Below are 14,700 nucleotides of genomic sequence, written 5' to 3' on the forward strand. Positions count from 1 at the left end.
GTTCACTTCATCAACTGGTGATACAGTAAAATGCATTTAAGTTGTTTATTGGTGACTAGAATGTGTTTAGCATTCTTCCCATCTAGTAGCTTCCATTTTTGTGCCTATTTTCTCCCATTATTGGCCACTGGCTTTCACCAAGCTTTATCTAGGTGTGTCGAGGGGGTCTGAACTCTTTCTAAATCCTCATACTGAGTTATTCCAGTGAGTTGGCTTTCTGCTTCAGAAGAGACCAGGATATCACTAAGATAATAACATTTACAGTGTCTTTGAAGCTGATGTTCAAATGGTCTTTATTTTCTACAGCTCCATTTCTACCTCTAACTTTGTTAAGTGGGTGATGTAGACTTTATTTCTTGTTTCTAAGTATAAAGTACAATGTGTCCTTCTTCAAGTGAATAAACAGTTATGCTAAAAATGTATATTTAGGTGTACCAGGGACATTGCTGTGCTGTACTGCAACAGATCGACTGCCTTGTACAACCTTGGCAAATGGAGGGAAGCAGTGTTTTCAGCCTACCAGAGCTTACACTGGGATCCACAGTACGTTAAGGTATCGAGATGTTTAAGATGGCAGTTTTTGCATGACTGACTTTGTAAAACAAGCATCAATATCTGCTTTTTGTTGTGTTTTAGTTTTGAGGCCCGATAAGCAAATAGAGCAGAAAAGTCCAGAATCAGTGTCTAACTGCACAAAAGCATCAGAATTACTGTTGTGATAGTACTTCTAATAAAATGAAGTCGCTCTCTTTGGCACCAGGAGATGCTGGTTCTTTCTGGCTCCCAACAAGAGAGGCACCAATGCTTTCAAGAAAGAGAACTGTTTTGTTAATATCCCAGACAAGGTGACAGTAATAACATCTTATGTGCCCTTGTGATGCTGGAGACCCAGGGATGATGCAGGTCCCTGGCCAGGCCATGGCACCGTCCGTGGTGAGGTTCACCAGCTCTGTCTTACAGAGCCTGGCTCCCAGTACAGATTCAGCAGTCACTGGCAGCAGTCAGCTCTGGGAGGGACTTAGCTTTGAAGTCTCCCTTGGGCAGTGTGCCCTGATATTCTTTACATGTTAATAAGCCTGAGGTTCCTGAGAACAGTGTGTGGTGATCGAGGTCATATTGTATTTCCAGTGGACAGAACAATGCACTACGCATACTCTTGTGATTAAATACGCATGGATTAAGTTACACTAAGTTACACATTGACCCAAATATTCATCTGTTAGGAGTAAGCAGTGGTTATACAGTGTTTATGATACAGAAGCATACACTTGGGTTGGCTTTTATGTGCAGTAGTCTTCTGGACCAACAACTACAGCATCCCAGAGACTTCAGGAGAAGGTATTTGGTTTAAACACAGTAAAATAGCATGCAAATGCCAATTTAACTTGTGCTGTATTGCAGCATGTGAGTTATTGGAGCAAGTGGACTCCCCTGTGACTCAGGCAGTTCAGTGGCTCAGACTCAGCCGAATTCAGTGGTGACTAGAAACATGTTCAGGTGCCACTGACTGAAGAATAGATGCATTGTGGTAAATACTGCAAACTGCGGTGCCATGGGGACATAAATGTATATTCTAGACTTTGTGAGGGAGTTAAGTTATAGTTACTAATGGTATGTCTTCCAGCTTGTAGTTATTTTCCAGATTTTATGTGTCAGGATTTACCACTTACAGTAGCTGTGATCACATCGGTAGCATACTGTGAATGTCACGGGGTGTTGTAGAACTGTGTGTAAGAAGCTGCAAAACCAGTCCATGTCGTTTTTCTAACATAGAGAATTTAGGAAAGAATTGCAGTGTTTTGTGATAAAGATCTCTGAATGTTTTCTCAGCAGTGGTCTTTTTTGTTCTGTTCTTTTTTTCCTCAGGCTTACTACAGAGCTGGCCACTCACTGATCATGTTGGCAGACTCTTACGAGGCAATTTCTATGTTTCATAAAGGTTTGATTCTCCTGAGTACTTCTGCAGATCGCACTCAGATCGCTGATTTCATAGCAGGAATCTTCATCAGTGTCAACGGTAAACTCAGCTCGAGAGCTTGGTTTGTCTGCTTTCAGTAGCGATCGCGAGTCCTTGGGCATCCTTCATGAGATCATTCATTTAGTCCTTAGTGCCTCAGGTCCATTTGAAGATGATGAACATGGCGAGCGGCCTGACCAAAATCAGTGCGGTCCAGTTTGTGTACGTCAGATGCCAGCCATCACAGAGCACTGTGCAGGGGAGTGTGTTGCCCCATAAGAACACATCAGTTGTGGAATAGGTAGAAGAGGTTAAAATTCAGAGCTAGGGAGGCAGGATTGCATATTTGGAGCTCCAGACCCAAGAGACTTTTCATTGTTTTTTGCCCAAGTGGCTCTGCTTCTCTTTAGCTCGATAGATTTAAAACTAATGAGAAAATACTCAGCTTAAACATGATTTTACAGCCCAGTGTATTGCGGCGTGGGGTTCTCCCTCAGCTACTGATGGCCAGCACAAAAAGGGGGAATTTGGCTTTTCTTTGCCATTGTGTGGTGGGTTTTTTTGAGCAATAACCATCTTACCTCTCCCTGGCCTCTCCTCAGTTCCCCTTTTCTATTTGCCTGTTTGTCCAGTTCTCAGGCTTTGTATGATGAGGCGTGCAGCCATGCCAGGAGATTCTGGGTTGTGCCCCTGGTGCATTTACTTGCACTTGTAGCCCTGTGTTAAGGACCTTGCTTCGCTTTAGCAGTGTCTGTAGCTGGGCTCGCCCACAAGTGGAAGAGCTGCCACAAGCTGCACAACATCTTGGGACTTAGAGGTGTTTCTTGAGGGCAGGGATTAATACCTTTTCACCTTGTTGAAGGAAGACTGGCCATGGGTAACAAGGTGCTGTGTCAGTTGGGTGGGAAGGATGCTTAACCCTACATTTGGCATTCCTCTGGGTGTAAATCACTGCTAAGTTTGTCACTGTGCAATGAAGTTGTTTAGTTGGAGCCCCCAGCTTTAAAGGGCTGCGTATACTGACTGGTTTTCTCAATTGCTTATTCTTGCAGATGAAAGGGACTTTCCACCAACTTTCCGCCCTGCTTATGATTATATTTTCAGTGCAAGGTTTGATGCACTGATTTGGCAAGGAGTGATAGAAAGGGTGGCCCAGAAAGGGAAGTGGCGGGTAAGTGTTGCTGCATTGCCTACAATGAACCTGAAATCCCACTTGTCTCTTGCTGTTATCTCTCTTGTAATTGTGGTGCCATCTAGAGCCAGTATGGTTAACAGAAATCGCAGGGGAAAACAATACATGTTTATTTGTGGTCCCTTCTGCTTTTTGCTTCTGTGTGCAAGCTGGATTTTTGAAGCTGTCTGTGAAAGATACCCAAATAAAAGAGCATCTCAGGCATCACCTTCCCTTAAGCTCATCAACTGCACCACACAGGTTGGTGCTCTCCGCAGACTTGCCGAGTACAATCCCACTTTTATGTCAGTGATGAAGATATTAAATAGTACTGGTGCCAGTACGGACCCTTGAGAGACAGCACTCATTACTGGTTTCCACTTGAATACGGAGCTGTTGTCTGTAACTCTTTGGATGCAGCCATCCAGCCAATTCCTTGTCCATTCATCAAACCCGTATCTTTCCAAACTGGAGCTAAGAATGTTGGTGGGGACTGTATCAAAGGCCTTACAGAAGTCCAGATAGCTGATATCTGTGTTCTTCCCTTGTCCCCTGGTTAAGCTGTGTGAGTTTTCAAGGAGCAAAGTCGAGTTTTTAAGGAAACTGAAACCACAGAAAGATAGGATGTGCATTCCTAGCTTTCTGCTCAGGATATCAGTGTAGCTGGGGAGTCTCATCCCCGTGAATGCAAAGGTCCATTCCTAAAGCGAAGGGTCACTTCCCAGGTGTATTGGAGGGCCTGACCTTTCTACATGGTTTTTATTTCGGAGGGAACTTCCATCAGTCATAGCTTCCCACAGCCCGGTGTTTATTACAGTCATTCAGTTGGAAAGTGGAAAGGGAGACTCAGTATTTTGTTACAGTCTCAAGCAGAGATCTGTGATGTTGTTGGCCCTCGTTTGCTTTCCTACAAGGTCTTCTGAGGCAGTGAAAAACAAAGTTTCTGAGTGAAACTTGGGGTTTTAGGAATTATGATTTTATTTTTATCAGTTTTCTGAGTGATGCTTAGAAGATCACCATCGTTTTGGGTTTTTTTCCTAGTCTTGTCTCTTGCTGTTGTCTGAGAAGAAAGCATTGCCCCCCAATCTCACGGTCAGCCAGGTCTCACTGAAGAACCTCTTTGAGGTAAAGTAGCATCCTTCTTTTTTGTTTGTCTTGTGTCTGTTGCTTCCTGTTCCCTTTCATGAGAGGGATTTTGCCATCTTGTGTTCAGGGCTAAAACAGACAACAAAAACTGAAATGGAAGATAATACATGAACTTTGTGTGGTTCTGTTAAATCAGCTGCTCTGTGCCTTTTAAATGGAAATTGAAACATCCCAATTCTGCAGAATTTCTGCTTGTAATTTAAGATTTCCTTTAATTTGATCAAAAGAAGACATCTTCCTCTCATGTGTCCATGTCACACTTGTAACCAGGCAATTTAATGCTGAAAAATGACTGACATCAGTTAAGCTGGATATATTCTCCAGCCAGGAGAACTTACAATGTACATAGAATACAGTATTTTTATACTTTACTAGCACGTCTCTGGACTGCTTTCTGGTGCTGAGCATGATTATAAGGAGCTGAGCTGGACGCAGTGTTGGCATTTTCCCTTCCCTCGGTGCCCCACATTTTTGGTAGGTTACTTTATACCTGGGCAGCAACTGCTAAACTTTCTCCCTAAAGGCTTTGACACCTTCCAAATGACAGAGAGGATTTTAGCAAGATGCAAACAGGCAGTTGTAGACCAAGGAGCCACAGGTCCTAATGCCTTTCACGGAGATGATGGCATCTGCAGACAGCAGATCTTCATGGTGTTCTTCTGCAACTTGCTCTCTTCTTCTCCTTCCCCTGCTGCCACTGCGTTCTCCCTGTAATCTGTTGTATTTCGAGTCTGGAGCTGTGCGCAAACAGTAGTCCTTGCCAGTCAAAATCTGGCACGAGGTGTTAGAATAAAGAGTGTATTTGTGGATGCTGGAAGCGTGTGTGAAGGCTGCTATTTAAAAAGATGACTGGCACAAATGGAGGAATTATGTCTGAACGCTGCTTCCGACCACCCCCTCATGTCCTGATCCTTCTGGCATATTGTCTCAATTTCCTTCTGAGCTTCCTCTGCCCACCTCCCGTTACCCAGACTGCGGTACCCCTTGCAGGCTGTGCTTCGTGTTCATTAAGTCCTCATTAGAACATCCTTTTTCAGTTCAGCTGCTTTCTGCTCAGGTTGCGTGCTTTTAAAGCGGGTCTGTAAACTTCCCTGTGAATGACCTGCTTTTATCTGATCACCTGCTAGGAATTTATCTGCCCAGAAATCTGTCTCCCAAGGTTTGACACCTTTACTTCATGTGAGCAGTTGTATTATCATTGTTGTCTTGATTATGACAGATGTTTTCTTAGCTGGATGAGAGTAGGGCTTTGCCCTTCTCTCCACTCTGGCTTCCTGACTGGTTGCCCGAGTTCCCTATACCTCTTTCTTTCAGTCTCTAACCCCCTTTTCCCAGTTTCAAGTATTTTGCCAGTCTTTTCTTACTTTGAGGCAGCTGCCTGCAAAAGCTGCCTCATCAAAGCTTAATAGGCACAGCATCCAGCCGCAGCAGTATGTGCACTCAGATGCAGTACATTTAATAGGCAACTCTAAGGCAGAAAGTTGCAGTCAGTTACAGCAAAGAACTATAGAAATGTGTATTGTAAAATAGACTTTAGGTTCAGTGCTCTTCAGAACCGGCCAAGATGGGTTTTTTTACTCATAGAAGAGTATTTTGTTTTGAGTTTCTATTGGAATTGTTAGATATATAAGTGTTCCATTTTACAGTGGACATGACTGTTACTGTTCCACTGATTCTTGTCATGAAAGACATGAAAATAGGATTAAAAAAGCAATGCCCTTTATGTGTGTAATGTGTTATAATTGTTCTCTTTGTTCTCAGACTTCTGAATTGTATGGCCATGGGGAGAAGATGCAAGAAGTAGCGGAATTAGTCAAGTGGCTAATCTCCATGGGGGCAAAAGTGGAAACCATTGGCACGTGTCTACTTCATGCTGTTATCAGACTGTGTATCAAAGCAAGTGAGTGACATCCACAGCTAAAAAACCCAATGGTGGCCTTCATCAAAGAAGGAAAAAACGAACCAGAGTATTTTGAGAAACTGAGCTGAGCTCTTAGGCAGAAGCTGTTCCCTGTGAGGGTGCTGAGGCGCTGGCACAGGGTGCCCACAGAAGCTGTGGCTGCCCCATCCCTGGCAGTGTTCAAGGGCAGGTTGGACACAGGGGCTTGGAGCAAGCTGCTCTAGTGGAAGGGGTCCCTGCCTGTGGCAGGGGTTGGAACTGGATGAGCTTTAAATTCCCTTCAATCCCAAACCAGGCTGGGATTTTATGATTCTGTCTGTATGTGCTAAGGAGTCATGAGTCAACCTCAAATTTGTGCTTGCTGGTAGTCAGCAAGGACGTAGCATCCTGTCTCCCACAATGCGGCTGGCTCTTACCATCGCTTCGTTCTTCTCCTCCTCACTGTCTTACAGAAGAGGTTTCATACAGATGCATCTTGCCACTCCATAGGGGAGAAACCCAGGATCTGTTTCTGCTGTATCTCTGCTTACCCTTTATAACAAGTGGGGGTTTTATTGTTTCAGGAAAGAACCATCTCTTCAGGTGGTTACTGACTCAGAGGCCAGACTTGAAGGACCGCATCAACCAGAAGGACAGAGATGGATGCACCCTCTTGCATGTTGTGGCATCTTCCAGTGAATATTCCCAGAAACGCAGTAAATACAATGATTATTTTCTTCTCTGCGTGTGCTGGTTTGTTTTCATATAGAAAAATGAGTAATGGAAGAAAGTTTGAAGCCCCGGTGTTTACTACTTCCTGTGCTTCCATTTCCTAATGAATTACAATGAAGAGAAGTGTTTTAATGTTTTGAAGGGGTTTCTTCTGGGGGAAGAGCACCCAATAATTCCTCCTCCTTCTGAGACATTAGAAAAATTTAGATTTATATTAAAATTATGCTAGAGAATGTGCCAGGAAATTAAAAAATCAAAGGGAAAACAGAACAAAACCCCTGAACAATGAGAACTCTTCTTCCTCTGATGTTTATTCGTGCAATGTTTTAGGCCAAACAGAAGACGTGATAATGCTCCTGAATTTTGGGGCTGATCCCACTGTTCCAGATGCACGCTCAAGATACGTCATAGATATCTTGAAGAAGAACAAAAACTTTGATGCTGTAAAAGCGGTCAGCAATCACATTGAGAAACGCACTTCCTCTGAGAAACAGACAGGTACTACATGGATACACGACATGGACTGTGTGGTTTTACTGGTTTAAAATGACATCCTTTAGATGCAAAATTACTTGGGGAATAGTTTTGTGTAACATTTCTTATGTTGTCACCCTGATGTCCTATTATTCAGTGATGAAGACTTTGTCCGTGCCTGAGGGTGACTGTTGTCCAACTGATGATCTTAGTATATCAGCCAATAAGTAACTACAAGTTGCTTAAGGTTACTATAACCCACTGGTTTTTATTCCTTACCCTTAATATGAGGCTCCTCCTGCCATAGAAACTGCTTCTTTTTGATGCTTTTTCAGTCTTAAGTATTTATCTTCACGGGTTTTGTAAAATGAATGTTAAAATGTTGGTGGCATATTTAGAATATTTTATAACAAAAAATATTGACAAGAAAAGGAGAAGCTCTGAAATGGTGAAAACGTGAGTGAAAGGTTGCTGACACTTGGAAAAACCAACTTGTAGTCAGAGCTCTTTGCTCACAAGGGTTTAGCCATCTTTGATCTATGTCCCTGCCCATGGCAAGGAGTTGGAACTGGATGAGCTTTAACATCCCTTCCAACCCAGACTATTCCAGGATTATGATCACTGCGAGGCAGCAGTGTCCTGCCTGTGTGCAGATCAACTTGTGAACTATTACAGTTTCCAACCTAGTGTATTTCAGTCGAGTGTATTTGATGAGGGTTCCCAGTATCCTGTAGGATTTGAAATCCATCACAGGTCTAGCTCTTGCACTGTGAGTTTCAGCCCTCTGATTTTAACTGCCGCTGCACATTTCTTAGAGGCCTGAGATGTGACATCTTCCAGTCGTGCCCTGGAAACATACCAGCGAGGAGCTGGATTTTCAATCTCTAAACTGTTTTGCAGGGGGGAGTGAGAGCAGAGCCGTAGCTGACACAGATTCTCTCCTGGATGTTCTTGAACAGTTTGTCCAGTTCTACAGGTCAGAAGATGGAGCACATCATAAGAATGTATTGAAGGAGGATGCAGTTAAGCGGTTTCTGAAACTGCTGTCTTCTGTGAAAGGTACAGTGAGTTCCCGTTTCTCCTCTTCACAAAACCTAATTGCTGAGAAAGGTGTGTTTGATGCTACCAGACAGGTTTTGCCCTTCCTTCTCTTCCCTGTTTCTGCAGCTGGTATTACTGGAACAGAATGGGCTTTCGCTTATTTTTCTGTTCTGTTCTGCACTTAGAACCACCACAATAGGCACAAAAATTCAGTGTGATGAACCAAAGTGTTCAGGCTTGTTTACTGGCCATCATAAGGACAGAAAGATGAGAGTGTTGCGTTTTGTACTTTGAGTTTAATGGGCTCATTACTCTGAAAGCGGTTTACAGTGTGATGGGTTTTATGATATGGCTTTGAGTGAGTGGTGTTGTCTTCACTGTCTTGCAGAAATCCCTGAAGGGGTGGTTTGCAACATCTCCCAGGCCTGTGCTAGCAGCTTCATAAAGCAGTTGCTGGAGAAGCAAATGTGGCATAAAGTTTTGCTGCTGCTAACAGGGAAAGCCAGTGGGGAAGAGCCATCAGGGGAAGGACTCTTCAGGAGCTGCAGTCTTGCAGATGTTGACATTGGCGACGTTATCCAGCGGTGCGACAGATGGGATAAGCAAGTGCATCTCATAAGATGCTTGATCGAGCGAGGAGGTGAAAAACTGTGGGATATGAATCTGTTATAAGAGATCCAGTGTTTTATTTGGCATGTTTGGAGCAACGTAGTTTCAGAGATACCATCACATGGCTTTTGTGGTTCTCTGTATGTGCAGCAGCTTGTTGGAGTGCATTGGCTCCGATGCCTGCATCCGTCGTGTGGGACATGGGGAAGCCAATAAGGCTATATGGGATAGAAGATGTTTTCTCAACTGGAATTTGGCTGTTAGGGTTGAAAGGCCAAAGAATCAAAGAATATTGTTGCTCCTTTGTTTGTAGTTTCCTTGGGTTTTAATTCCTCCGTCTTTAGGCACAGTATTATCCCGATAGAAACTGCAAGCCACAGTCTTTGGGTTTAGTCTGTTACAAGTCATTGACTGCTTCAGTGATCTTAAAGGCATGACCACATGTCTTTGTTTTTTCAGCTAGTACAGACACCATCCTTTTTCTTGGTTTGCATGAGGTTTATTTCTAGGATTACTCTGTCAATGTGCATTTCAGTTTATAACTTGGTGTTCACTATAAATTACGGGCACACAGTCCTCCTCTAGCCTTGTGGGTGCCAGAAACGCAAGGAGGCTCCTTGGGTTGGTCAGTGACTGACTGACTTGAAGAAGGTATGTTCTGGCCTTTCCTATCACAACAGCAGGACTGCTTGCTCAGCTTTATGGGAGAGAGCAGGAGACTTTGAAGATTTTCTTAGTCAAAAGTTCTTCAATGTGTAAAAAGCTGTCAGAAAGATGTTACCTGCTCAGCAATCAGCCTGTGCCTTCATCTGTTTGCAGCTTTCTCTAGTTTGCAGGTCTGATGTATCAGATTTAACCCCTGTATTTTCGTGTTCTTCACCCCAGCTCTGCCGGATGGGATTGGAACCAGCTCTGAAATACCACTGCAGATATGCCTCAAAAAGAATTATTTTGAACTGGTATATTTGCTGCTGACCAAAGGTGCAGATCCTCAAAATGTCTCCATTGCAGGTGGAGATACCCCTCTGCACGCTGCAGTTGCCATCTATTTAGATAATAAAGGTAAGGCTCTTGTGTGCCTGGGCTTGGGGGACATAGAAGCTCCAGCAGATGTGCACTGTTCATTCAACTGTTGGAAACATCCTCATTTCTTACCTGTCCATCCAGCTGCCCCTTCTCCTGCTGTGCAGGTGACCAGAGGGAATCAAGCAGCTGGAATGTCTCCACTAGTTACTGTGTCGTGGATATTTAGAATCACCGAATGGTTTGGGTTGGAAAGGACCTTAAGATCATCCAGTTCCAACCCCCCTGCAGTGGGCAGGGGCAGCTCACGCTATTCTTTACAATGATTTTGGTGTGCCACTGTTTCACCATTAGGAAGGAAACATTTCACATACATTAACCAGTTTAAATCTCATCTCTTACCTGTGTCTATGGAATGTCTTTTCTCTTTTTTTTCCCCCCAAAGAGGTATTGGACTGATCTTATTTTGTAGGAAGTTGCTTTAGGGACAGTTGCAGCGCTAGGCATTTCTAAAGCTTTGCTGTTGTAGTGTTGTTTTCCCTGAGTACTACAACAGCTCAGTTTTGAACCATTTCAAATGAGCAAGTTCTACAAATCTAAAATGGTATTTTTTGTTCTTAGGGAAGCAAATTGATTTTCATTTAATAGCTGCAGGAAATAAAAGCAGTCTTGTAACACAAGTGATGATTTTGGTTGTTCTCTCGCTTTCAGATGGCACTGGTTTGAACATCCTGAACTACCTCCTTGACCTCTTCGCTTCAAGACCTTCCGACTTCCCATGTCTTAATCCAAACATACAAGATGAGAATGGAAATACAGTGATGCATGTTGTTTTTCAGAGAGGCTTTTCAAAACAGACTAAGAGAATAATGGAGTCGTTGGCAAAATTTGACATTAACTTCAATATAAAGAACAAATTAGGAAGAGATGTGAGGCACAGAATTAAAAAAAATGACCCACTGCTGCTTGCCTGGAATAATGCTGTACTGGAGAAGAAGAAGCACCGTCAGGATATAGCAGGGCAATCGGTTAAAGCATCCAAGCTTGTTCCAGCCTCTGAGATTTCACAGCCGAAGAGCACAGGGCGTTCTTCATCTGGGTCCTCAATAAAGGCACCATCTGGCAACATGGTGCATAATGATTTAAAAACCCCGTGTTCTGTGAAGGCAAAAAAAGATCAGCTGGCAAAGCAGGAAACAGAAAGAATAAATAGCCCTTTAACACTCCAGGAGAGTCTAGTGCAGGCAATCACAGCTCTGATTCAGCAGCTGAAATGGGGTGACACCCTGAGAAAGGATCATTCTCTGGTGCAAAAGCCATCTTCAGCCCAAACTAATTTGGAAGAGGGAAGAAGTAAGTTCTTGCAACCTTGTGGTAACATAGCTTATCCTGAAGGAAAAGGGAATGACTGGGAGAAAAAGAAGGGAGTAGGGGATTTTACTACAGCCCTGCCTGATGGAGAGAAGGAGGAACCAGAGGAAGAGAAGGGGAAGATCGTGGATATTGAAGCGTATGTGCAGGAGTTTGACAACATGACCTGGGAAATAGAGTGCACTCCTGAGATGCTGAAGACATTGGGCAGCAAAGCTGTGCCTCATTATCTGAAAACTAAAACTATCATGACAATTAAGCAGCTCGGCAATGGGGAATGGACCAGGGGACTTCAGAAGCCACTGAAACACTTGAAAGCTGATATCCAGCTGTATGAAGCCAAGTTGGGTAAAGGTGCAAGGATGCTGTGGGAACTTGCAATTGACTTTTCTCCTCGTTGCAGCGAGAGTGCGGAAAAGATCATGGAGACAGAGCAGGCCAAGAGTCTTCCAGAAAAATCGGGCAGAGTTTACACAGAAATAATCAGAATTTGGGCCATTGTTCTTGACCACTGCAAGCTGAACCGCGTCTTGGATAATATCTGTATTTCCTACAATCGTGGCTTATCCTGCATCTTGAGGAAGAAGCTCAAGGGCATCAACGAAGGGCATCAGAACCACAGTGTGACAACGCAGAGGCGTGTCCCGCGTTGTTACATTGAAGACCTAGAGGCAGAAAGGTCCAAAGAACATACCATACCTGAGTATTTCCCTCCAGCCAGCGCAGCAGAACTGGAATACAATATCATGAAATTCCACAGCTTCAGTACTAACATGGCCCTTAACATTATAAACGATGTCCATTCTTCTGTTGAATACCCTTTCCGAGTTGGGGAGTTGGAGTACGCAGTGATTGATCTCAATCCAAAGCCCATGGAGCCAATCATTTTAATTGGGCGAAGTGGGACAGGGAAGACGACTTGCTGCTTATATAGGCTTTGGAAGAAGTTCTATTCGTACTGGGAAAAATCCGCCTTGGCAAATGGTCCTCTGCTGGAGAGGCAAACATGGCAGCAAAGACAGTGCAGCGAGGCTGAGAAAGCGAGGTTAGAGAAGGAAGAAAGTGAGCTAAAACAGGACAGCGATGATTCAAGTGAGGAGCAGGTGAGCGACGAGCAAGACCAGGACAGCGAGGATGAAGCTGTTCCTGCAGGCACAGCTGGGGCAGAGGTGAACTCCTGCGGTGACCACGAAGAAGACCAAATGTGTAGCGCAGAAGCATCGAACAGGCTGGAGCACCTGCACCAGATCTTTGTGACGAAAAACCCTGTCTTGTGCCAGGAGGTTCAGAAGAATTTCATTGAGCTTAGCAAGTCTTCCAAGGTCACCAGTCACTTCAGGCCTCTGGAGCCAAGTGTGCACAAGCTACAGGATGTTAAAGATGAGAATTTCCCGCTGTTCGTCACCTCCAAGCAGTTGTTGCTGTTACTGGATGCATCCATGCCTGACCCGTTTTTCCCAAGGAACGAAGACGGGAGCCTGAAGAGAATCATTGTTGGCTGGAGTCCTCAGGAAGACGTGGTTGTACCAAATTGGCAAGAGGAGGATGAAGAAGGGAATGTCGAAGCAGAACGTGGTCATGAGGAAGGAGCTGCAGATGCGTACTCTAAGGAGAGCGATCCTCGGACTTTTGTGACTTATGATGTATTTGCGAATGAAATGTGGCCCAAAATGATAAAAGGTAAAAGCTTGTACAATCCAGCGCTGGTCTGGAAGGAGATCAAATCGTTTCTGAAAGGGTCTTTTGAGGCCCTGAGCTGCTTTGGGGGTAAACTTACGGAGGAGCAGTACAAAAAGCTAGGCCGAAAGAGATCACCGAACTTCACGGAAGACAGGAGTGAGATCTATCACCTCTTCTGTCTTTACCAGCAGATACGATCGCAGAGAGGTTACTTCGATGAAGAAGATCTGCTGTATAATATATCTCAAAGACTCTCAAAGCTCAGGGAGCTGCCTTGGTCCATCCATGAGTTTTATGGTGATGAGATACAAGATTTCACCCAAGCTGAGCTAGCCCTGTTAATGAAATGTATCAATGACCCTAATGCCATGTTTCTAACTGGTGACACTGCCCAGAGCATCATGAAAGGAGTTGCTTTTCGCTTCAGCGATCTGAGGTCCCTGTTCCATTACGCAAGCAAGAACTCCATCAGCAAGAAGCAGCGTGTTAGAAAACCAAAAAGGATCTACCAGTTGTACCAGAACTACAGGTCCCATTCAGGTAGAGTAACAAATCATAGAATCATAGAATAGTTAGGGTTGGAAAGGACCTTAAGATCATCCAGTTCCAACCCCCCTGCCATGGGCAGGGACACCTCACACTAAACCATCTCACCCAAGGCTCTGTCCAACCTGGTTCTGAACGCTGCCAGGGATGGAGCATTCACAAACCTCCCTGGGCAACCCATTCCAGTGCCTCACCACCCTAACAGGAAAGAATTTCCTCCTTACATCCAATCTAAACTTCCCCTGTTTAAGTTTTAACCCGTTACCCCTTGTCCTCTCACTACAGTCCCTAATGAAGAGTCCCTCCCCAGCATCCCTATAGGCCCCCTTCAGACACTGGAAGCTGCTCTGAGGTCTCCATGCAGCTTCTCTTCTCCAGGCTGAACAGCCCCAACTTCCTCAGCCTGTCTCCATACAGGAGGTGCTCCAGTCCCTGCTCATCCTCGTGGCCTCCTCTGGACTTGTTCCAACAGTTCCATGTCCTTTTGATGTTGAGGACACCAGAACTGCACACAGTGCTCCAGGTGAGGTCTCACAAGAGCAGAGCAGAGGGGCAGGATCACCTCCTTCGACCTGCTGGTCACGCTCCTTTTGATGCAGCCCAGGACACAGTTGGTTTCTGGCCTGTGAGTGCACACTGAAGCCGGCTCATGTTCATTTTCTCATTGACCAGCACCCCCAAGTCCTTCTCCTTGGGCTGCTCTGAATCTCTTCTCTGCCCAACCTGTAGCTGTGCCTGGGTTTGTTCCCACCCAGGTGTAGGACCTTGCACTTGGCATGGTTAAACTTCATGAGGTTGGCATCAGCCCACCTCACAAGCGTGTCGAGGTCCCTCTGGATGGCATTCCTTCCCTCCTGCATATCAACCAAACCACACAGCTCGGTGTCATCAGCAAACTTGCTGATGTATTTATGATCTGAGTCTTTGCTCTTCAGGTCACTAATGATTGAGGGTTTCTACTGGCCAATTCCAACCATCTTCAGGCAGCCTGTTTTGTTAAAGAGATCAGCTTTGTCACATGCAAATTCTGACAAGATGTGTCTTGTTTCCAGGCTTCTAACAAAGTCTTTT

General features: G+C 44.6%; 1 protein-coding gene across 1 annotated transcript in view; it reads left to right on the forward strand.

Annotated features, from left to right (window-relative positions):
• TRANK1 (tetratricopeptide repeat and ankyrin repeat containing 1) overlaps positions 1-14,700 on the forward strand; it is a 40,316-nt gene that overhangs the window by 9,594 nt on the left and 16,022 nt on the right. The window contains exons 3-13 of the mRNA XM_057431656.1: positions 430-553; positions 1,867-2,017; positions 3,010-3,128; positions 4,170-4,253; positions 6,036-6,174; positions 6,738-6,869; positions 7,216-7,383; positions 8,260-8,418; positions 8,789-9,040; positions 9,895-10,071; positions 10,744-13,623. Of these exons, the coding sequence (XP_057287639.1) occupies positions 430-553; positions 1,867-2,017; positions 3,010-3,128; positions 4,170-4,253; positions 6,036-6,174; positions 6,738-6,869; positions 7,216-7,383; positions 8,260-8,418; positions 8,789-9,040; positions 9,895-10,071; positions 10,744-13,623 (4,385 nt within the window). The remainder of the gene's footprint in view (positions 1-429; positions 554-1,866; positions 2,018-3,009; positions 3,129-4,169; positions 4,254-6,035; positions 6,175-6,737; positions 6,870-7,215; positions 7,384-8,259; positions 8,419-8,788; positions 9,041-9,894; positions 10,072-10,743; positions 13,624-14,700) is intronic.

This window comes from Pezoporus wallicus, unplaced genomic scaffold (genome assembly GCF_028554395.1).
Source record: "Pezoporus wallicus isolate ANWC-B61680 ecotype Strahan unplaced genomic scaffold, APGP_CSIRO_Pwel_v1 scaffold_11491, whole genome shotgun sequence".
In the NCBI taxonomy this organism is placed as follows: domain Eukaryota; kingdom Metazoa; phylum Chordata; class Aves; order Psittaciformes; family Psittacidae; genus Pezoporus; species Pezoporus wallicus.